The sequence below is a fragment of the Enhydra lutris genome, unplaced genomic scaffold (assembly GCF_002288905.1).
Source record: "Enhydra lutris kenyoni isolate GAN:26980312 unplaced genomic scaffold, ASM228890v2 scaffoldscaffold7, whole genome shotgun sequence".
NCBI lineage: Eukaryota > Metazoa > Chordata > Mammalia > Carnivora > Mustelidae > Enhydra > Enhydra lutris.
The window spans coordinates 1,560,582-1,583,036 of NW_019154091.1; the positions used below are offsets into that span (position 1 = coordinate 1,560,582).

Below are 22,455 nucleotides of genomic sequence, written 5' to 3' on the forward strand. Positions count from 1 at the left end.
TTCAGTTTATGTTTTCTTTAGAAGTAACACCTTTACATTTAATAATATATGTACCCACAGCTGTCAAGGAGGTGTTGACCTTTTTATTTATTCTCTTCCACTTTAGTAATTTTTTTTCCTTTTTACAAATTTGGTCCATAGTTATAAGTGTGTGATGGTCTGGACCTGCACATGTACACATCCCTCAATGTATTGATTTTAAATATTCCCATTGGGCTCTCTTTGCTACATAGAATTGTGCGTGGACTAGCTTCTGAGCAAAACAGAGATAAAATGAGACATCAGCTGTATTTTTGTTTATGCACTTGTTAAAAGAAGGCTAACAGTAGGCAAAGATGCCTGACCCCATTTGAAGGGCTAATTAGTAACTAAGTGGAGATGATAACTTTGTTCTTTTCCTGGAAAACAACATCAAGAAGCTAATTCCTAGAACTGCAATTGCATGTAAGGACCTCAGATGCTATTGACAAATATACGTATATACATGTACACATTACACAAGTCTATTTATACATATGTCCTATTTTATAAAGAGTATATCTTTATACTTTATACTTTATGTTGCTTCTATGCAGATGGTGGGGGCCTAAGTATCGGTGTGTTTGTAAACTGTGGCCCTAATTCCTTTTATTCTTTGTTTAATGGTATTTTTTCTAAGACCTTATCTTTTCTTCTTTGTGAATATTATCTTTTTCCTTTCAACCCTCATTAATATTTTCTCTGTGCTAGGCACTTTGCAACTGCTTTCTCACTTAAACATTCGGGGCAACGGGAATTACTCTTCAGTTTTCCAGATGAGGATATTGAAACTTAGAGAGCTAGAATAATTTTCCTAGGATCATGTATCTAGTAAGTAGTGGAGGCAGGCTTTCAGTGCAGGTATTATCAATTCCAAATCCCACGATCTTGAGTACTGGTTGGACTGTCCCATCAAAATGTATGTTAGCTTCTTTTAGTTTATTTCCTTTATCTTCTTTGCAGTTCTGTTTCATTGGCTGGGATAGATGGGCCTCTTTCTCCAGTGTCCAAGGACCTAGTTGGATGTGTCTAGAATTCAGGTTCCTGTGACTTAAGAGTCATCATGGAGCTAGGTACTTGTGGAGATATTGGGGTAAAAAGCAGGGTCTTTACTACTTCCAGGGATAGCAATCATAGAGAAGCCTTTAGAGCCTCTGGTGTTCCTGGCAAGAAGTATCAGAAAGATACCATTTAGGTCAGCTGGAAGGATACTCTGGGACCAAGAAATGGATGACCACAGGGGGTAAAACATCATCTAACCTAGATAATATAGAAGAGTGAGCAGTGAGGGGTGGCTGGTTAAACATGGTAGACTGATGACATCTGTTTCTCTCCTCTCCCTTTCCCCAGACCCTTCAGATTCAACAACAGAACAAAGTCTCCCAAATGGTATGTTGCAAATGGGTCACAGGTAGGCTGAGATATTAATCAATTTAGTCCTCTAGGTAGTGTTGTGAAGGCTAGGATAGCAGGTAAAGTCAGACCAGTTGGCCTTGGCCTTGAAAAGTCTTATCCATTAACCTCATTGCTCCCTACAAATGTTATACATTTTTGTCTCATGTGATTTTGAAAATGATTGGGAAGCACTGCTTTAAAACCAAATGCATTCACCCACAAGGTAAAAAAAAAAAAAAATGAGAGGAGATAACATTGAGTGAGCAATTTCAACAATTCTTTTGAAAGCTGTCAAATTGGTTAAAATGTGGTCACTGACCTAACAGAATGGAGTGATTCCCAACACAAGTCTACACAGGGATGCTACAAGGAGAAGTGAATCAATTCATTCTACTCCCAAGAAACCTGGAACTTGAAGGTTTTACGTAACTTCTAAAGCAGGAAACAAGCCCAGGGCTTAAAATGAAGGGCCAGCGATAGTTTGGTTCCAGAGCTCCATTTTTCCTTGGCTCATCCTGTAGAGTCAAGACAAGGATTTATTCTCTGGCAAAATTAATCTAGAGAGGCCCTCAACACAGGGACACTGGGCTCAGAGATGATGTTGAATCTCCAAACAGGGGTTTCTTGAAATTTTAGGTGGTGGTCTTGTGGGAACTTCAGACCCTTTTCCCTGTTCTATTCCCAGAATTTGATCAGCCAGATAAATATTTCCTGGGCTGGTATTTGGAGCATGCTTCTGTAGAGAAGGCAGAGAAAAGCCTTTCACATTCTGACATTGAGGGATCTGTCATGGGAAAGGCAGGCTCACTGCGGGATGCTACAGTGAAGCCCAGTAGTCATCAAACCTTGCTCTAGGGAACCCAGTTTGCAGGCTACATTTTAGTGCCTTATTATTAAATATCAATGGGTAGCCAAGATTGCAAATAATTTTTTTATAATTTTTAATTTTCAGAAGAATCTTTCTGCTGATGCAAATGTTTCTCAAGCTGTTAAGAGTATTTTTATAGACAGTGACAACATTGGGATACATTTACGATAAATTGTTTTGAAATGTAAATTTTAGTACATCTAGAGTTGAAGATTTTTGCAGACAATATTTTAAAAAATATTTAACTCTTCATACACATTTGTTTTGTGTAAATCTGAATTTAATTTTAAACTTAAATTTATACAACAGTATTTCCATGTTTCCTCTGACATTTCTGTCACTTGTGGAGGTCTTACAAGAAACTGAAGGTGGCTTAATGATTTTCATATAATTCAAAACATTTGTTATGCAATTTCAGGAAGATCGTCCTAACTCAGTGCAAATAGGGAGGCTGGTTTTAGCTCCTTACTCTGTGGCTCACTACATATGTTAACAAAAGCAAAATACCTCTTTCTTTTAGTTGTGTTTGTAGCAAGTATCATATTTTTCATTTTAGGGATAAGGAAAGTACCTAGGATTTTCGGACTCAGCTAATTGGAGAATGATGCCAACTAAGGCAAAGTGGGCATCATCTTTTTCAGTATCAGGATGATCTTTATCAGAATTAATCAGTTTAACCCAGAGTGAAAGAAACCATTCCATGACCACAGACTGCATTTTAAATCCTCATGTCACTAATACACGTCCCTGGGCACCAGACAGAGCAGGAAGAGGGTTTAGCTCACCCAACTCAAGCCGTTTTATCCAAAAAGCAATTCAAAGCCAACTTGTGCTTGCCACGTTGGTAAGGTACCACGTCGATGAGGTGACTGTGGCAACCCCAGACTCTGTGCTCTCACCGTCAAACCTTGAACCTGGAAGTCTCAACAAAAATCTTACGGTATCCCACTGGTTCTGAATTTCAATCCCTATAGCCAACAGAATGTAATGCACTGTTGTGCTCAGATGTGGGCATTCGCTTTATCCCTGAAGTCTGGGGGGAGACACACATGTAAACCAAAGGCATCATGATTTGGAGTCACATGGATGCCTAAATACTTGGTCCTGGAAGTAGAATAAAAGAATGTAGGGGCTGAAAAGGCACAAATACCTTCCCCAGTGGTGGTGGTAATAGAGGCTGTAACCCTCTTTTTGGAGGAGACATCTGCTTGGGGTTAGAGAAAGGACTGAAGCTTTACATGTAGACCATTTTTTCCCTGCACTCATTTGCCACCTGCACTGGCCGGTCATCATGCCTGGCTGCAGTTCTTTTCACACTAATGTTCAGTGGGAAGAGATTAAGAGCAAAGATCAAGATCTCACAGGGCATGATCCTACTTCACCAAATGGTGGGTAAAGCTTCATGTAGAAGAAATGATCGTTTTATTCCATATTTATGTTCAGACCCTGGGGGTGATATTCTAAGTGGCTACCTTCAGTCACAATTTGAATTTCCTGTTGCTGAAATCCCACCCTTATTTCTTGTTGCGGGTCTTTGGCGTCGGTTAAAGAATGATTCTGGATTTCCCCAAGTCAAATTGAAGAACTCTCTGTCAAGGAATAAGTTTCGTGAGGAAATCCAAACCGTTCTTTCTGGACTGCAGAGGTGATCTATTTTCAGTATCCCATGGGGACAGTGTTCAGTCAGAGAAGCTCCAATTTCTGTCCTTCTCTTCTTATGTCCTCTAATTACAATTGCTGCTAGGTATCCTGAAGCTGGTTCTTCCCCTGCAGATTGCCAAGAGAGAAAGAAAATACACCGTCATTGGCTACTGTACTTAGAATGGTTCCTAAACCCAAGCAAGAAAACCACGGTGATGTTGGCAAGCAAACAATTGAAATGTACAGGTGCTGGCAGTATGCACAGCCCTAAAATCAACATGACTTGGGAGGAGAGGGGGTTGGAGAACAAAGAAAGGTGCTTTTCATTCAGAGAAATTTATTTCTTTTAAATATTTGCAATCTGCAGCCGATCGCATAGGAGGCCACTTGGCATTATTTCCCCACAAAAGGGAGGGCTGGGTGGTAATGAGCAGATGCTTGAGTGGCCTGTGGCGTGAGGTGCACCATCCGTCAAGAAGATCAATATTGACTGTTCTTGTATCTTTGTGGTGAAAGTTTGCTCTTCTTAAACAAAACAAAACAAAAAAATGGTGGGGGTTGTGCTTTAATATATAGAGCGTGGATTTGACTTCAGGCAGTAAATCAACTGCGAACAGTGAGGACTGCACATACAGGACTAAGTCCTCCCCCTCCCCTGCCCAATGATAACATGTTCAGTGTTTTAAGGAGTAAAATATATCTGCTCATGACACTGACCATCTTTTCTCCATCCATTCTTTTTCACTTCAGTTAAATCATACCTTGATGAAGATAGTGTATGAATGTCATGCTGTACAAAATGTGTTTTAAAATATACACTGAGGTTGTTCACTTTGACTTAGCATATATCAATAAAGCAGCATGTCTTATGTAGCAGAGAGTGTGCTAGGCACTGGGGAGACCAAGATGGAGAAGACAGTTGCTTTTTTGTGCCTCAGTTTCCCCAGTTTGTCAAGCTTAGATCACAGCAAGAATTCTGGTCATGACCAGCCTCCTATACCATGGAAAATGATTTGATATTTTATTCTTCCGATCAAAGTGTCATCTACATCTTTGACATGCATTCAAATCAGCTGGGAACTCTGTTAAAATTTAGATTCTGATTGAGTAGGACTAAGGCCAGGCCACAGAATCTCCATTTCTAACCGACTTCCCAGTGGTAGTCTATGGATTTACTTTGAGTAAGAAACATCTACATATTACTTGTATCACTCACGTGTATGATGCTTATGAACTGTGCACATTCCTGCGCCCCCCTCTCAACTTTTTGAGTCAAAAATCTGCATTTTAACATGTTCCCCAGTTGATTTTTATGCACAATAAAGTTTGAGAGCCATCAGTTAGTTGAACAGTTAAGAAGGTGAGTGTTATGTCTCTTATTATATTTTATTTTTATATTTATTTTATTTATATTAATTATTTATATATTATTTATATTTTATTTTTATATTAAATATATTTATATTTATTTTATTATTATATTTATTATATTGGATTTTAGGAAAAGAAGGTGAATAGGGAATTCCACTGAGGTGAATGGTGGGAACTGTAGCAGTGGGATGGGTCTGAAGGACATTGAGATGGTGGGGCTAACGGGATTTGGTTATGAGTGGATCTGGGGGTGAAGAAGGTAGGAGGAGGCCAGGGTGACTTTCCAGGTTCTGACTTGGATGTCTGGATTGCTGGTTGTGCCAATAAGATGGGGAAGCAGGATGGTGTGGGGTTAAGAACGCAGGGTCGGGAGTGGGGAAGAGTCGATTTGAGTCCTGTCTTCAACGCTGACTTATTTACACAGCCTTGGTATGTTAATTTTTTATCAACAAAACATGGATAATGGTTTTTATCCCCATTTTGCAGAGGTAGAAACTGAGGAGTAAAGGCTAAATTGTCCAGCTCTTATGTGCAGAGAGGAATGGGAGTGGGTTTTCCTCATATGGCCTTCCTTGTTGGATAATCCCTGCTCTGAACCTTTAGCTCCAAGGTTTCTCCAAGGACAGATGGGCTGGGGTAGTTAGCGGCACTCACTTAGCCACCCAAAGTTTTCTCTCACTTCACGTTCTCTCAAGGTCTCTTACTGTCACCTCTGAGCCGCCACCTCCCTTTAAAGTATAGCAAGCCCCTCCCTTTCACTTCTCTTCGCTCATCTGAGATGATTTTCAAAAAGAGTTTACTTAAGATGGAACAAATACTTCTAGAGATAAAGCAAATGCTGGCAGCCGTGGAGACTTACAAGTACAGGTGTCTGACCTTGACTCAGTTTATCTCCCACACCCTGTTGCTGGTACAGCTGGCCTGGGGCACTGGGTTCCTGGCTCTCTTTCCACCTTTTAACAGATTATATGTCCTCTTAAGTTTCATCCCAGCAGGTCTGTCCTGCCTCCTTGGTCTGTAGTCATGGCCAAGGAAGAGTTCCTCCTCTGTTCCCTCTTAAGACCCCCCCTCTCTGCTTAAATTTTCTGGCTTGAGAGACAAGCCTTTTCCATAGGGAATGGCTGGGGCTGGGGGAGTATGGCTGTGGGATGAAAACCTCAGCCTTCAGGTAAGATCCTATTCCTCATGCAAGGGTTGTTTGGTCTTACAGACCCAGTGGGCTAACACCACCTTAAACACATACTGATTCAAACAGTAATATCCAATCATATCCAAACAATCAGCATTACGCACAAATGCTAGTGGGCAGTTGGTGCTGATTACATATTTGCTGAATTGTTTAATTTCAAACTGAATCAGGCCATCCTAATTTATGACCTTACTCCTATTAATTATCCAAAATCTTTGCATCCTTCTTCTCTTTATTTTCCCCTTTTATTTTTTATTTATTATTTCGAGGAGACAAAGCTCAACTTCAGAGCTTCCCCTGCTTCAATCTTCTGTCATCCTGTATGCCCTATGTCTCCACTGACTGTACTCAGAATTACCCTCATCAGGACATCACATGGCTATGACGTCGCTGCTTTCAAATCTTTGCTTTAAAGTTATCCAGTCCAAGAAGGCATCTCTTATTTATGTGTATAAATTGGTACATTATCCTCAACATTTTCCATTCCCCTTATCTTGTCTTATTTTTCTTTTTATCAGTAAAAAATTGCCACCTGATATATTATAGATGTATTTATTTATTTTCATGTCACCTCCACTTAGCATGTCAATTTCATGAGGACAGAGACTTCATCTATTATATCCCCAGTTTCGGGAACAACATCCAGCATATAGTGTAACTCAATAAAAAATTTGTTGAATGAACAGATAAATAAGTTAATTAGCCCCTTTAATGAAATATATGGGAAGGATGTGCATATGTAGGTACCTGGAGTCAATTGCAGTTACTATCAGGATTATCTTATTTAAAAAATAAAGAAGATTTAAAAATAATCTTTCATTTATGGAAGTAAGCATGACAGGTGGCATGGATTATTTTTGGAACCATAGACCTAATTTTATTTTGTGTATTTTTTCCTTTACCTTATAGCCCAGCCCTCCTCATGAAAGAGCTGCCTTACCTTGCTCCAGATTCACTGATCACATGAAGAATTTCTCTGAATCTCTTAAACTTAGAAGTTTATGTTTTCTACATTTTCCAGGTAAATTCAGAAATAATGTCAAGAAAGACCAGAGTTTTTAAAGAAGCTCTAAAATATGTACAGGTAAAAGCATAAAGACTTTATTGAAGAACACTTGAAATATGTTACAAACTAGCAACAGTAAAGATTTCATTGGCTTGTGAAGTTAGTAAATCCATGGGACAGACTGGCTCAGAGCATGGCTGGATCCACTGTTCACTGATATTATCATGATTTTCTCTTTCTTTTTCTTTTAAATCTCCATATTGATTTAATTCTTATTTTGAGAATGTTAATGGATAGCAGTAATGGGTCTTGTCAGCTACAGGTTTATATGATTCTTAGAACTTGTAAGTTCAAAAATAGAGAAATCCTCTTTTGCTCATCATCTTTAACAGTCCCCACCTCCTATCCATTGACTCTGCTTGGTCAGATCTGAGTCTCATGTTCCTTCCTGGAACAATAAAGGCGTGTGGGAGAATAGAGCACAGCAGTCAAATTTTGCTACCCCAGCATTTAACTCTGACAGCTGCATTTAAATTACACAAAATCTGTGTGTGTGTGTGTGTGTGTGTGTGTGTGTGTGTGTGTGTGTGTGTGAGGGGTAGGAGGAAGGAGAATAGGAAGCATAGTTTCCCAAAATAAATTGATACAGGACAAGCAAAAAGTATTATTTTGTGTCAAACCAAAATAATAAGTGGTTGCATTAATTACATTCTATAGTGCTGTCACAATAAACTATTATGACAGTTTTGGATCATTTCACTAACTTGAAAAGATAAATGAATTTATATGTCTTACCTAAGAGAAAAAAAGTTTTTAAGACGATTGATAAAGCAGATAACTGCTACACTCTCATTTGGACAATGTCTTATTTTAGAATGTATTTATTTATTTACTTATATTTATATAGCAATCAAGTTTGTTGCATATATATAGATATTAGGACTGTTTGAAAGGTTTTGTTGATTTTATATTTCCAAAGTTCTGGAGTAATGTGATTTTAATGGGAACCTGTCACCCTGTGATCTCCACCCGAACTCCTCTTCTTTTTCTTCTTCTTCATCTTTTTTTTTTTTTTTTAACAGAAGTTAGGAAACCATGTGTGTGTTGGTGGGCTGGTGGTGGTGGTAGTAGTGGAATTCATTCACATGGCTCAAAACCCAAAATTTAAAGAGGTTTATAGTGAAAAGTCTTGTTTCCACCCTTGCTCCAATCTGCCTCATTCCCCCTCCCCCATAGGAAGCTGCTTTTTCTGGTTTCTGGCAATCCATCCACATTTTCTCTAAGCAAATAAAAGTGTGTCTGTGAGCAAGTAGAAGTGTGTGGATTAGTAGCAACATTCTGGACTTTGCTGTCTTACTGAACATGTTAACTTGGGGCTCTATACACAGTGGTACACTGAGAGTTTCCTCTTCCATTTTTCTTGCAACTTCAGAGTAACATATTTTATGAATATACTTTAGCTGGTTTTCTTTGATAGACCCTAGTGATTCTCCCTCCCTGCCAAAAACCTCAATGAAATAATTAGGATTTCTTAGCCTTGATGGCTTGTATTAAAAATTACTGAAAATTTTGACCCAGTCCACTTTTGTTAGTTTTAGAGAAAGAGTAATTTAGGATTCGTTTCAGCCAGCTAATGTAATTCAATGCCAACCCCTTAATTCTTTTTGAAATACAATGGAAGAATGGAAAGTAATTACCACTATCAATATCGCGAAAATGTATGGCTTCAAGAGTCAGTATACTAGGATCTGATGGTTGAGAGAATGGGTATAACTTTGAGAAGTGTCATGGTTAAAACAACTACATGGCTTGCTCTGATAGCTCTAAATTCCTTGCCCTGTTGATATTCATCTTAAATTTAAGCATGCTAGAATTGAGGGGGAACCAAGGAATGGGGATATGAAGAGAGAAAGAGACTCTTCCAGAGATGAGGGTCTCACCTGGCTGTAGGCAGGACATATGAGCAGCAGCATCTTGGCTCTGGGAGCCATATCTAGACAAGGGCAGAACCCTATAAATAGCATGGAGAGCAATTAGGGTTAGACACCTAGGAGCAGAGGAGTGTCAAGCTAGTTTGGTTTGGTTGCTTGGCAATGGGAAATGATTACTTATTTACTTACTTATTTTTAATCAAGGGAGTAATGTAATTTGATTTTACCTATATTTGTGTATTTACCAAGATTTGTATATTTCATGTGTTCAGAAAAGAAAAAAAAAGAGATCAGTGTGGCTAGAATATAGTTAATAAACAAGAGAGCTGTATAAATTGAGATTAGACACAAACAGGGTCCATATTATAAAGAGCATTTTAGGTCACAATGAGGAGTTTTGGATTTTATTCTAAATACAGTGGGAAGCCATAGAAGATTTTAAGTGGAGATGAACCATCTTCTGGTACATTTTTTAAAATGATCCCAATGTGGTTGTTTGGACAATAATTATAAAGAGGACAAGTGAGGAACCATGGAGACCAATTAGGAGACCACAGTAAAAGTCCCAAGTGAAAGATGAAGGGGAAGCAGATAGCCATCATGTCAGTGAGGATGGGAATAGGTGGATGTTGGAAATAAATTGTAGACAGATAAAACGAATAAGACTGTGGATGGTTAGGAAATGGGAATAAGGGACAGGTAGGAATCCAGAATAATTCTCATTTCTTTGGCTTGAACCAACTCGACAATGGTACTGTCACTTCTGGGTTGGAGAATTACTGAGTGAGGACCTGTTTTAGGGAGAAAAGTAAGGAGTAGAATAAGACCTTAATTCTGTCATACTTAGTCACAAAGTTCGGGAGATTTTGGAGATTGCAGTCTTGATCAGTCTAGAGCAATCACTTTCACCCTTGAAATGGCTTCTCCATGCTGTCTCTCAACCCACTGCTTCTTGAATAACTCCAGTAATCTCACATGCCTGGGATTTTTCAAGTTTCTCTTCTTATGACATGACTAAGGAAAATTCACAAAATTACAAAAGGACCACAATAATTCATTTCACCCCCAAATGTCTCTTTGAAATGTGTTTTTTTCAATCCTCTGATGAAGAGGTAGAATTCATTTCTCTACGCTTTGAATCTGTAGTTGGCCATGTGACTTGTTTTGGCCAATGGGACCTTAAAAAAAATGGCATGAATAGAAAATTGGAAAGTGTTTGTATATTGAGGCTTGCCTCTCTCACTGCAGGAAACTCTTCCATCATTCCATGAATGAGTTAAGACTATCTTACTGGATGATGAGAAACTTGAGATTGTCACCCCAGTTAACATTATGAGTGGAACTTTAATTTTCCTCTCCTAGGTGTGATCATGAGGTCAGGTCCAGACCCAGGATGATGGCAATGGTCAAAGAAGGATCTTTTGGAGTCCTGATTGGCCTGAGGTCCTGGGACCTTCCTTCAGCAGACAGGTGGACCACACTGAGGACCACAGGGGAAGGGAGGGAAAACTGGATGGGAAGAAATCAGAGAGGGAGACAAACCACGAGAGACTCTGGACTCCAGGAAACAAATTGAGGGTTACAGAAGTGAGGGGGATGGGGTAACCAGGTGATGGATATTAGGAAGGACACGTGCTGGGATGAGCACTGGTGTTATATGCAACTAATGAATTATTAAACACTAAACAAACATTTATGATGTACAATATGCTGGCTAACTGAACATAATAAAAAAAATAAAAGCAACAAACACATTTACTTAAATAACAAGAAAGAAGTAAGAGTGCTTGTTTTGCTTCACATGAACCAAATCCAAGTGGTGTGAAGAAAAGAAAAAAAGGAAGCTAAACCCATTTTCTTATCAGCTGAGCAGAAGTGAGCAAAGGCTATAGTTCTGTCTAATGGACCTGAACAGACACAGACATTCAAATGGGCTTATTTATAGATGTTTCCTTTGTGACTTAGAATAAAGCTCTGAACTGGGAGAAATGTTCTTTTCAGAACTGAGAGTCAAGCACTTCCCATGTCCTTAGGTGTGCTTTGGGAAGGTTTCTGTGATTACTACCCCATACTACCCTTCTGTTTGTGCTAATATCAGCCTCAACACAATGCATTGTCTGGAAAAGTCTCACCAAGATTGGAAACTCCTATATTACAGACCACAAGGGCTTCCTGGAGAAGACTCATTTCTCCTCTTCCCAGGTAGAATATGAAGAGAGGAAATGGCCTCAAAATGTCTTAGTTTTTCCAAACATATCTCCTGCCAGTTTGCAGAATCACATCATAGCTGACCCCAGGTGGATGAAACTGACTGGGTCTTGCAGGGACAGCTTCCTCTTTGTTTTCCTGAAACTCTCTTGATCTTTCTTTGCCATAGCCAAAGGCTCTCATTCCTCTTCTACTAAAACTTCTGAGAAAACTCTTGGATTCTGACAGGACTCTTTCACTTACCCCAGTGAAGAAATGCTGGCTCTCACTGGAACCTTAAATGCTCTGTACTTTTCTCACCACTTTCTTGCAAGAGCTCAGAGTGGGATTTGCCATCCACCCATCCCTTGGTGAAAACACTTTCCATGGGTTGACAGAAATCTGCATTTGGGGCAATTCCAGTTGTTTGGCTTTTGAGGGGAAATAGTGCAAATATAAACCCAAGGCTTTTCTTGGGAAATTTATGAAGCATCTTGCAGAAAGGGAGGGGGAGAAGGACATTTATCAAAGTGCCTGTGCTGCTGGTCCTCATGTAAATGCTCTTTCTCCTTCGTTCCTACCAGACTCAAGAATACAACTCAAGCACCAAGCAGAGGAGTCACTGGCAAGTGAATGCAATGGTGTTTTCTAACCTGTGTGGATCGAAACCACACAAATGTTGATTCTGTAAGAAGTCTTCCTTAGCATGCTGGATTAATCACGTGGATTAATAAAACACAATTGCTTCCCCTCACTGGTGCCTCCTAGCTTTTGTACTTGCCTTCCCCCAACCCCCTTCTTTTTTAAATTCTATGGAACTCTCAGGGGAAAAAAGCATTTTCTGCGAGCATCCTGGCCATTGGTTCATTGGTTGAACCCTCCTGGAAGGATGGCTCTCTGAATTTTTCAGTGTGCAGATCTCTTCTCTGAGCCTGTATAGCAACCTCTGTGCTTTGGGGAGAACTCAGGGTGTCATTTGAACCCCACACTTTGCAGAGTTTGTTGTGAGTGGAAATAGGACACTGCAATTATTTACATGCAAACACAAGCAAAGACTACATTAAAGGTGTTTAGTACTTGGTGGAGGATATTAGTTAAGGGCTTGGATAGGGATGTATATGTTGGTCTCAACTCTATTCAGCCTGTTTCGCTTCCATGAACCCAAGCCTCCCTGTCTTCTGGGATAAGATCAGCCAGCCTATGTCTAATTCAACAGCAGCTAAACTTGACGAATGTGATTACGGTGCCAGGCATCATTTTACCACTCCATATTCACTTAATCCTTACAGAGACCTTAGGAGACATCATAGTATCATTTCTATTTTCTGAAACAGTAACTGGGACCAGAGATGTCCACTGTCTGACTGGAGGTCATACCACTGCTAAGTGGTAGAACTGAGACAAGGCAATCCAGCATTCTCCCAAGTTGTGATCCTAACCATTGTACCTCCTTGCCTAAAGCCAGTTCCTTTCAACCTAGGTCAATGCTGTCTTCATCCAGTAGATAGATTTCTAGGCTATGTTTGAACATTTCTTCACGAACTTTGCCTTTTTCAAAATGATAACATGGCAGACAATTTTCTCTTTCACCCTCCAGCTCACACTTATCATTCATTAGGGGGAAAACCCTGATGAAACCTCATAGGGAAAAGCAACAGAGGGAAAAATGGATGGAGAATAGGGAGCAGATAGTAATGTGAGAAAAAGCAATGTCTTAGAATGGATGGGCATGGATTTGGCACCTTGTGCTTATGCTTGAGTGCCATTATGATGTGGTGCAGGGGCTTGGTTTTACTCTTCAGGGTCTATCTCCTGTACAGCCCCCTCTTCCCTCACCTTCCCTCAGAGGGAGAATTCTTTCTTTTTCCTCAGTCCACTTGGTCTCTTCTTCAAATTTATCAGCAAAGAAGAATTCTGCCCTCATCAATTAGCTCCTTGGCTTTTAATATCAGACCAGGGTAATGGTGAATGAAGAAGCAGGAAAGTAGCAAGGACAAGAGAAGAAGAAAAATGATAGTGTGAAGGGGAGCCAAGAGGAAAGGACAGGGAACCTGTGGTGCCAGCTGGTGTGAAGGGGGGACTTTGGGGATTTAGGAGTGGGGCAGCATGGTGGGGGGATATGGGGACAGCTGCTATTTATACAGGAGAGAGAATGAGGGGAGAAGAAGGGCAAGGAAGGGACAGAATGAGGGGGGAGAGGGAGAAAACAAGGAAGAATGGGGGAAAGAGGCTTTCAAGGAATTTGTTGTGCCTTATGCATCTAGACTTTCTTCAGTATCTCTGAACTAGACTGAAATTAAGATGGAAATTGATTTTCAAAAATCTTTAGACACCCGTTAAATTTATTTTAGCTAGGCACATCTAGGCAAAAAGGGACCACATATGGGATCCCCTCCTTAGGGATTACCCATCTTAAATCTCCAGGTTGTGGGCACATGAATCATCCTTTTTTTTTTTTTTTTTTTTGGTCTAACTTGAGCCCCTTCGCTAGAATACGTGAGCCATGACAGTTGTTTCTCTTTGCACATACACGGTGTAGCTATTTTATCTCTTCACTTTTGATTCAAAATAGTATTTTCTGAGTGCCTGCTCTGTGCAAACCAGTACCAAACAAGATGTGGTTCTTGGCATTTAGAACTGGCTTTTAGGAGAGGATGCAGAAAATAAGCCACTAAAATATATAAACAACATAATTACAGATTGTGCAAAAAAAAATGTGCAAAAAAAAAAAAACATAGTAGAAGTAAACTTGGAGCAATTCCCTGTAAAAGTGACAGTTAAATCTGGATCTGAAAAATAAGAAGGACCTAGTTACATGAAGAGCTCTGGGAAGAAAAGTATGCTATGAATTTTTAGGGGAAATGTCTTGGAAATATATTTTTAATTAGATTTCTTCACATCTCTATTTTTTTTTAAAAATCAGGATCTTGAGAAAGATCAATAGAATTTACCAATATGAACAAAAGAAAGAAAAGAACATTCTAGTGGACATGTGGGACAATGACCAAATTGCTAATACTTTTATTGTTGGAGGCCCAGAAGGTGAGGAGGAAGAGTGAGATTGAAGAAGTATTTGGAGGAATAAAGGCTGGAAACATCCTAAATTTGGTGAAAAACACAAACCCACACATTTAAGAAGCTGAGAGAATCCCAAATGGATTTAAAAAAAAAAAAAATCCACATTAAGACGTATCCAAATTAAACTTCTGAAAACTGAACATAAAATGAGTGTATTCTGTTACCCTTAAATCCCTGGTATACATTTTAAAAGGTGAAGATTTAATGTTTTAGGGACAGGGAAAAAGTGATAACTGGTTGTATCAGCAGGACACAGCAAGAAATATTTGACACAGTTGAAAGGGTTTCACAGAAAGTAAGTTAAAGGGACCATATGCAGAGAGGAGTCTTGCCTATCTCAAAAGGAATGATGTATTTATCTTTTCTTCTGAGGGAAGATTTTAATCTCTGTGTACCTTTTCCTCCCACTGTAACATGCAGATAATAATATGGTCTTATTTTAGGAGCTACCTTTAATATTTTATAAAATACTATCCCATCTGTAGTTCTATGATGAAAAATTTATACAAAAGGTGACTTTTCCTTCATAAATAAGGAATTTAGCAAACTATGCTTACTCCCAATACCTCTTAACTTTCTGGTCTTCAGTTATAGAACGTGGAATACTATTTTTAGTAAATATTTGATTTAATTAATTATTAATACATTGATGTTAATTCAATTATATATCCTCTTATATCTGAATCATATTATTTACAATTCTTTAAAACCAGTCTATATGCTTACATTTTTTTTCTATATTCACCCTCAGCTTTCTGCTCTTTCATTTTTAATTCTTACTCTTGATTAATTTTTCAGCTTACTAGGGACATTTTCAAGTACAATTGTATTTTATTTTATTTTATTTTATTTTTTAAAAGGATTTCATTTATTTGACCGAGAGCGAGAAAGGACATACAAGCAGGGGGAATGGGAGAGAGAAGCAAGCTTCACGCTGAGCAGGGAACCTGATGCCAGGCTTGATATGAGGACCCTAGGATCATGACCTGAGCTGATGGCAGATGACCTGAGCTAAAGGCAAATGCTTAACTACTGAGCCACCCAGATGCCCCTGAAGGAAAATTTTAAAGGAGCACATTTACTTGGTTTGCTCTTTTTTATTTCAGAAAGGGTAAGCTTCTCGTTTGTCCTGCACATCAGTATTCTTTTAAATCCAACCAGAAAAAGCCTGCCAAGTCTAGTGTGGGGGGGGCCCTAATCTTGAATTAGTCCCCCCATGCTAGTAAGACAGCCTCACCTTCCAGAAGAAAAGCAGTCTTCCTGTGTGTGGACATCTTCATTAGCAAACTCTTCTCAGAAGCCCCCAGAAGACTTGCCTATAGGTCTCATTATGTTTAACTAAGTCACGTGTCTTCCACTTGACCAATTACACTGGATGGAATGAGATTACCATTAATAGGGATTTTCCCATGAGGTGGGAAGAGGGCTCCTTCTTGGAGGTGTGGATACCTGAATGAAAGGTGACCTCTCTTTGTAGAGAATATGGTTTCTACTGCACCAATAGTGCCTGCTGCATCTTCCTTACTCATGATTTGTTTTTTTCGTAATGTTGGTTACTCCATTTAGTCATCCAAAGAAGATCTCGATTTTTCTATCAGACATTTAGTTTACTTGGGATTGTTCCTCATTTTACCCTGCTCTGTCTTCTCTTTGCTTACTGGTCTTTGCTGGTTGTCCTGTTGTTTTCATCTCATCCTGTTCTTTTGCTGGTTTCTGTTCCTGTTCTGTAAGGCTATATCTTCTTTCCATTAAGGATGCCAAGCTCTGTTTTGTTTGTTTGCTTGTTCCTTATGCAAAAATCATTTCATCTTTCTCCATCAGCCCCTTTTACTTTCCTTCTATATTCTAAGCTCCTCTCTCCAAAAATCTCATCTACTGTCCAGAGCAAGGGTGCCTCCCTTCCTATTCATTCCCTACCCTGAGCCCCAGACCATCCAAGCATCTTGGCAACTGGATCTACCATCTTGTCTTTCATCATAGAAGTGGATAAAATACACGAGTCTTCTAGCCAACCCTGAAAGTCTGCTTCTGTGCAGCTGTCCTTACATTCTTCTGAAACCCTTCACATCATCTCTCTCTTACTCAAGATCTTTCAGTGGCTTCTGATCACACATTCCTGTTCTTAAAAGGATGGACTGGTTGGAGGACTCTGCCTCTTGCTGGCCAGGAAAACCAGTCTGTGTCTATGTTGCCGAGCTCTGTTTTTGAAAATTCCCAAAGAGATTGATTGCAGGAGGTTTTTTGTGAGCCTTTGGGATAATGTCTTCTCTCCTTCATTTTGCTGTATGTAACTGCATTTCCATTTTATACAGCATTATATGAATTCAAATTTTTTTCATCTTTGAGTGAACAGGAGTCTTTCTGGTCCTTGGTGCTTTCTAGAAGACATGATGTACAAGTATCATTTGCTTCTGTTCACTATCCACTCAGAAGTTGTTAGAATCTTTTTCAGGCCTACTGCTGAACAGTAAGGTGATGGTACATGGCCAGACCTGTTCCCAGGTTTAGCTTCCATTATAACCCTAAACCTACCTCCACCTAGCAGTGCTTTCCCTTGAGAAGCTGGGACCTCCCACCCACTACCTGATTCTCTGATATCATGGATTATAAGAGGGATGACAACTCCAGGAAACATTGTTACCATGAAGCTCTTCTCTGACCTAACACTTGACATGTAAGGTCTACATCTTTTGGCCACTGTCCTCTGTCTCTCACACATCCAAGCACGATGTTAGGGCAGAGACTGGAAAAATACATAGCCTACCTTTAAAATCACTGGGCACAATACATAGAGGTGACTATGCTTTATTGTTGTTTTCTTTTTATCTTGGCCACAGACCCTGGGCTGTGTTGGGGAAGTGGACAACTGGATGAGGCAAAGCATCTCCCTCCTATTTTCCCATCAGCTGGGGCTATTTTGTTAATCTTCTAAAGTATGGATATTGCATTGGAAGTTCTCTTTCTATGTCATTCTTCATAAAAAATGCCCCTCAGAATCCATCATGGAGTGTCTCACAGGCTTAGAATTAGTAAAATGTGAGGAGAGGCTGTACCTGGGAATGATGGCTGAAAGTTCACACGATTCTTCCAATAATGGATTTTTACTTGGTTGTGTGGGGATCATAGATTTTTTTCCATGTAATCTTATTTACATATCATAGCATCCATACAAGTGGCAATTCCAAGAGATGGCACAGATAGTCCATGGCGCTGTGATATCAGCTCTGGGATGGACTGACAACAGCTTTTCTCATACTTCTAATCACTTGGTACATCACTTCATTTTTTAACACTGAGTTTATTGCCCCTTTCTTTCCCCATTAATGTTAAAGAATAAGACTACACGGATAAGCAAGAATGAGTTTTTGATATTACGTCGTTTGAAACTTGTCTTTACTCATAAATACCTTGTGAACTAGTCTTTGCTTCTACCTGTGACTTCGTCAAGGTGGTATCAGACTGGATAAAGAAATTCCCAGGTCCAATGTCATAGAGCATCTGGATACAAGAGGCCTCTATAGTGAAACTGTGTTAGTTGCTAAGGACTTCTGCCCAGGATGGCCCCACAACTGGAAACAGATTCATTTGTGTAGGACTGCCTCCTGAAATCACTCTTTCTAAGTCACTTCTTTGCTAACTACATCTGGTAGAGGCTCATTTGATTTCAACATTCTCTAGCATGGTGTAGAGATGATTTATGAAAAGAAAGCTCTGTTAACCAGTTGACCTTGAACAACACAGTTTTAAACCACATTGGTCCACTCCTATGCAATTAAAAAAAAATGTAGTACAGTACTGTAAATGTATTTTCTCTTCCTTATGGTTTCCTTCATAACATTTTCTTTATGCTAGCTTATTTTATTGTAAAAATACAGTATATAATACGTATAACATACAAAATATGTGCTAATTGACTGTTTATGGCATTGGCAAGTCTTCCGGTCAAAAGTAGGCTATTAGTAGTCAAGTTTTTGGGGAGTCATAAATTACACACAGATTTTTGACTGGACAAGGATTGGTGCCCTTAGTCCCCATGCTGTTTAGCAGCCAACTGTATACTGTTAAGTGCTAGTGTTTATAGTATTTATCCACTCATGCACCACAGTTATATGCTGTAATGAATTAAGGTAGGTTAACCCATAGTTATACCAGCAATAACATATTATTTATTTAAAGATTTAAACTTTGACAATTTTTTTGATGTTTAAACATCATTTTATTTATTTTTATTTTTTATTTAATTTTTTAACTTAAATTCAATTAGCCGATGCATAATACATATTTAGTTTTTGATAAAATTTCCAGTGATTCATTAATTGCATATAGCACCCAGTGCTCATCACATCATGTGACCTCCTTATTGCCCATTATTGAGTTACCTTTGACAAAAAATTTGACAGATTTTAATTTAATATTTGATGGAGTATGATTAAGGAAAGTGATTACTGTCAAAACTGTGGAGGATTATCCTATGCTTCTTCTGTATTTGAAAACAACAGTATTTATTTTCAATGACTTTGTCACTTAACATTGGAGAAATCTAATTAATAGTGTACAATGCAAGTCTTTCTACTATGAAAAATTCATCGCAGAAAGTATGTCAGAGGAGTGAGAATTCTCAGATCCCCCTAACTTGACAAAACGTATCGTTGTTTCAAAGACTTATTTAGACTGTCCCATATGCATAGATTTTATCATAGGGTTTCAATCATAGAAAATGTATGACTGTATATTCTGCTTTAACTTACCATCATATCATTTTTCTATAATGCCTCATAGTTCAGTTCAACAAACATTTTTACATTTTCTTTCAGTGGCTCAACAATTTACCCAGCTGACCTATTATCAATGAATTAATATTATCATTAATATTATAACATCATTTCTCCCTTATGGGACATACAGGTTGCTTTTATTCATTTTTTTTCCTTTCGTGAATAACTTTGAAATGCTTGCCTTGATAGAATTCAAGAACCACGTTAACATCAACTATTAATAGGAGTGTCAGCAAGAATAGCCCCAATGAAGCATCCAAGATTTAGGAAGTTCTGAACAGAGGCAAATATACTTCCATCATTTGCTGATTGACTAGCTTAATCTGCAGATGTGGTGATGTTAAAAACACTGCGGGGTTCAGCAAGGGGCTGGGATTACAATAATAATAGCGGTAGTAATCATAGGAATGAGAACAACAATATCAACAATGATAGTAGTGATAAGAATGGCATCTACAGGGGCGCCTGGGTGGCTCAGTGGGTTAAAGCCTCTGCCTTCGGCTCGGGTCATGATCCCAGGGTCCTGGGATGGAGCCCCACATCGGGTTCTCTGCTCCGCAGGGAGCCTGCTTCCTCCTCTCTCTCTCTCTATGCCTGCCTCTCTGCCTTTGTGATCTCTATCTGTCAAATAAATAAATAAAATCTTTTAAAAAAAAAGAATGGCATCTACAATTTATGGAGCACTTTATGCTGAGTGCTCTTCTAAACGCTTTAAGTATATAAACTCATTTGACCTTCACAACAACCTTATGAGTAAGATGCCATTATAATTTTTATTTTATGGAAGAGGAGACACACAGAGAGGTTAAAAATTCCTTGTTATTGTAGTGCTGATTAAGATTTCTGTGGTGGGTCTCTTTCTCTCAGAAGGAGATATGGGCAACAAAGCACGGGTTGGCATATTTATTGTTGATTGAAACCAGATAGGCAAAACCCAGAGCTTTCCTGGTAGAGGGAAGAGACTGTGTGGTCTTTGCCACCTACTGGTGCTTTCATTGATCAGCCCACGGAGTTCTCGGATATGGTTCTTCATGGAAGACTTCAGTGTCCATTGGCTACACTCTGGTATCATCATGAACATTTCAGCAGTGGCCTCTGTGCTACGAGAACACAGCTTGGGAAAGTTTGAATTAGATTAATTTTCATCTTTGTGGATGAGGTCAGGAGAATTTCTTTATTTTGATCCAAGACCCAGCTGCCCCATCTTCCCTCTTTATTTGTATCACAAAGATGAAAATGGCTGAAAACAACTTAATTTTATACAAATGCAGGAGGGGCCTCAGATACACTGCCTTGCCCTGTTTTGATCACATCAGCTGACAACTGGTAACATGCCTGAACCTAGCTATTACTCCTTGTCCAGATTTAAAGATGAAAGAGATAAAAATCTTTCCTTCTGGATATGTACATTCAGGAAGCATGGATACACTAATTGGTAGTGATTATTATGGTGCCAATTCAATGAATTTGTATCATTAATGCTAGCGACCCTGGAGAAAAATGTTGAACTTTCTCCCCATGATTCTATTCAAGCATTACTAAAATTCTGGCTTCTGAAATGCCATAAAAAGCATGTCAGGAAGCATTCCTTAGCTGGCCTAATTGATTCTCTTAAGATTGTTCAACTACATAATGACTTTTATAAATATTCTTTTCGAAATGGAGAACTTTGTCCGTAGTCTAATTTGAGAAAAATCTTTGATTTCAGCATATTTCCCTTTTTAAAGCCATGTTTTAATTTTGCTGCCCTGAATTGCTTCCTCCTCTCGGGGTAAAAAGAAGTCAAATTGAATTGATTTTGTGTTTCAAATGCCTACATAGAAACATATTGAAAGACGATATTAAATACCTCCATTTTTTATGAGAAGGCAGTTGGGGAAATCATTTTGTGTGTGCTGGGGTATAGAAGAGTTTTGCTTTCATTCATGAACGTTAGAATTTCATTTCGTTAAATCACATTGGCAGAAAACATTGGTATTTTGAAAGTGGATCACTCCATTTGGATTTGTACTAAAATTTTGACAGCCTATTTTCCTCTTATTGTTTTCAACGTTACAACATCTCTCCTGGGTTTTCTAAAACTCTCTGCTCACTGGATGTGGAGTATGAGTTGTAAACAGGGGAGGGGGCAAAGGATTCTCAAACACTGTTCTTGACTCTGTCCCTGGTACTTGTCTGGTTTTTTTCTTTCTGGCGTCTGGAAGGGTGGCAGAGACCTGGTGACAGGACAATGAGGTTTTCCTATCAATGCTGACCCTCAGAAAAAGACGTCATCTCTGTAATATAATTCAGTCCAGCTGTCTCTGCATTCTGTAGCTTCTATCGTGGAGTTTTATTCAAGAGTAGGCTTGTTTTTATAGAAAGAGGAAAATGCATATTTAATCTTTGAATTTGCCTTTGTATTTTTTTTAACCTAAAAGAGTTAAGATGTTTTCTAATTTGCAAGCTTTCTGATTAACTCTGTTTAAGCTTCTTCAGGACCATGTATTATGAGGTAATAATACGATATAACTCAGCCAGATTTGAAGACTAGAGTTTGTGTATATAGAACACCTAGTACAATGCTCAGCACAATAGGTTCTCAATACATATTCATTATTCTCCATCACCTCTCTTTATTTGAACATCATTTTTAATGGGATCCAATAAGACATCATTCCTTGTCTAGATCTCAGAATAAAATAACATATCCCAGACTAAATGGGATGAGAAAGGAAGTCTGATACTGACACTTGATATCTTTATAACATTTTCAGTCTTAGAAAGTTGGTTCTTCTGTTAAAAGTAAAAGGTTGAGGCCTGCCTGGGTGGCTCAGTGGGTTAAAGCCTCTGCCTTCGGCTCAGGTCATGATCCCAGGGTCCTGGGATCGAGCCCCACATCGGGCTCTCTGTTCAGCAGGGAGCCTGCTTCCTCCTCTCTCTCTGCCTGCCTCTCTGCCTATTTGTGATCTCTGTCTGTCGAATAAATAAATAAAATCTTAAAAAAAAAAAAAGTA

General features: G+C 38.9%; 1 protein-coding gene across 1 annotated transcript in view; it reads left to right on the forward strand.

Annotated features, from left to right (window-relative positions):
* Nucleotides 1-22,455, forward strand: part of LOC111141951 (chromosome unknown C12orf42 homolog) — an 83,601-nt gene that overhangs the window by 18,505 nt on the left and 42,641 nt on the right. Inside the window, 4 exon segments of the mRNA XM_022494833.1 lie at nucleotides 1,369-1,408; nucleotides 3,821-3,926; nucleotides 10,782-10,866; nucleotides 10,868-10,889. Coding sequence (XP_022350541.1) covers nucleotides 1,369-1,408; nucleotides 3,821-3,926; nucleotides 10,782-10,866; nucleotides 10,868-10,889 — 253 coding nt within the window.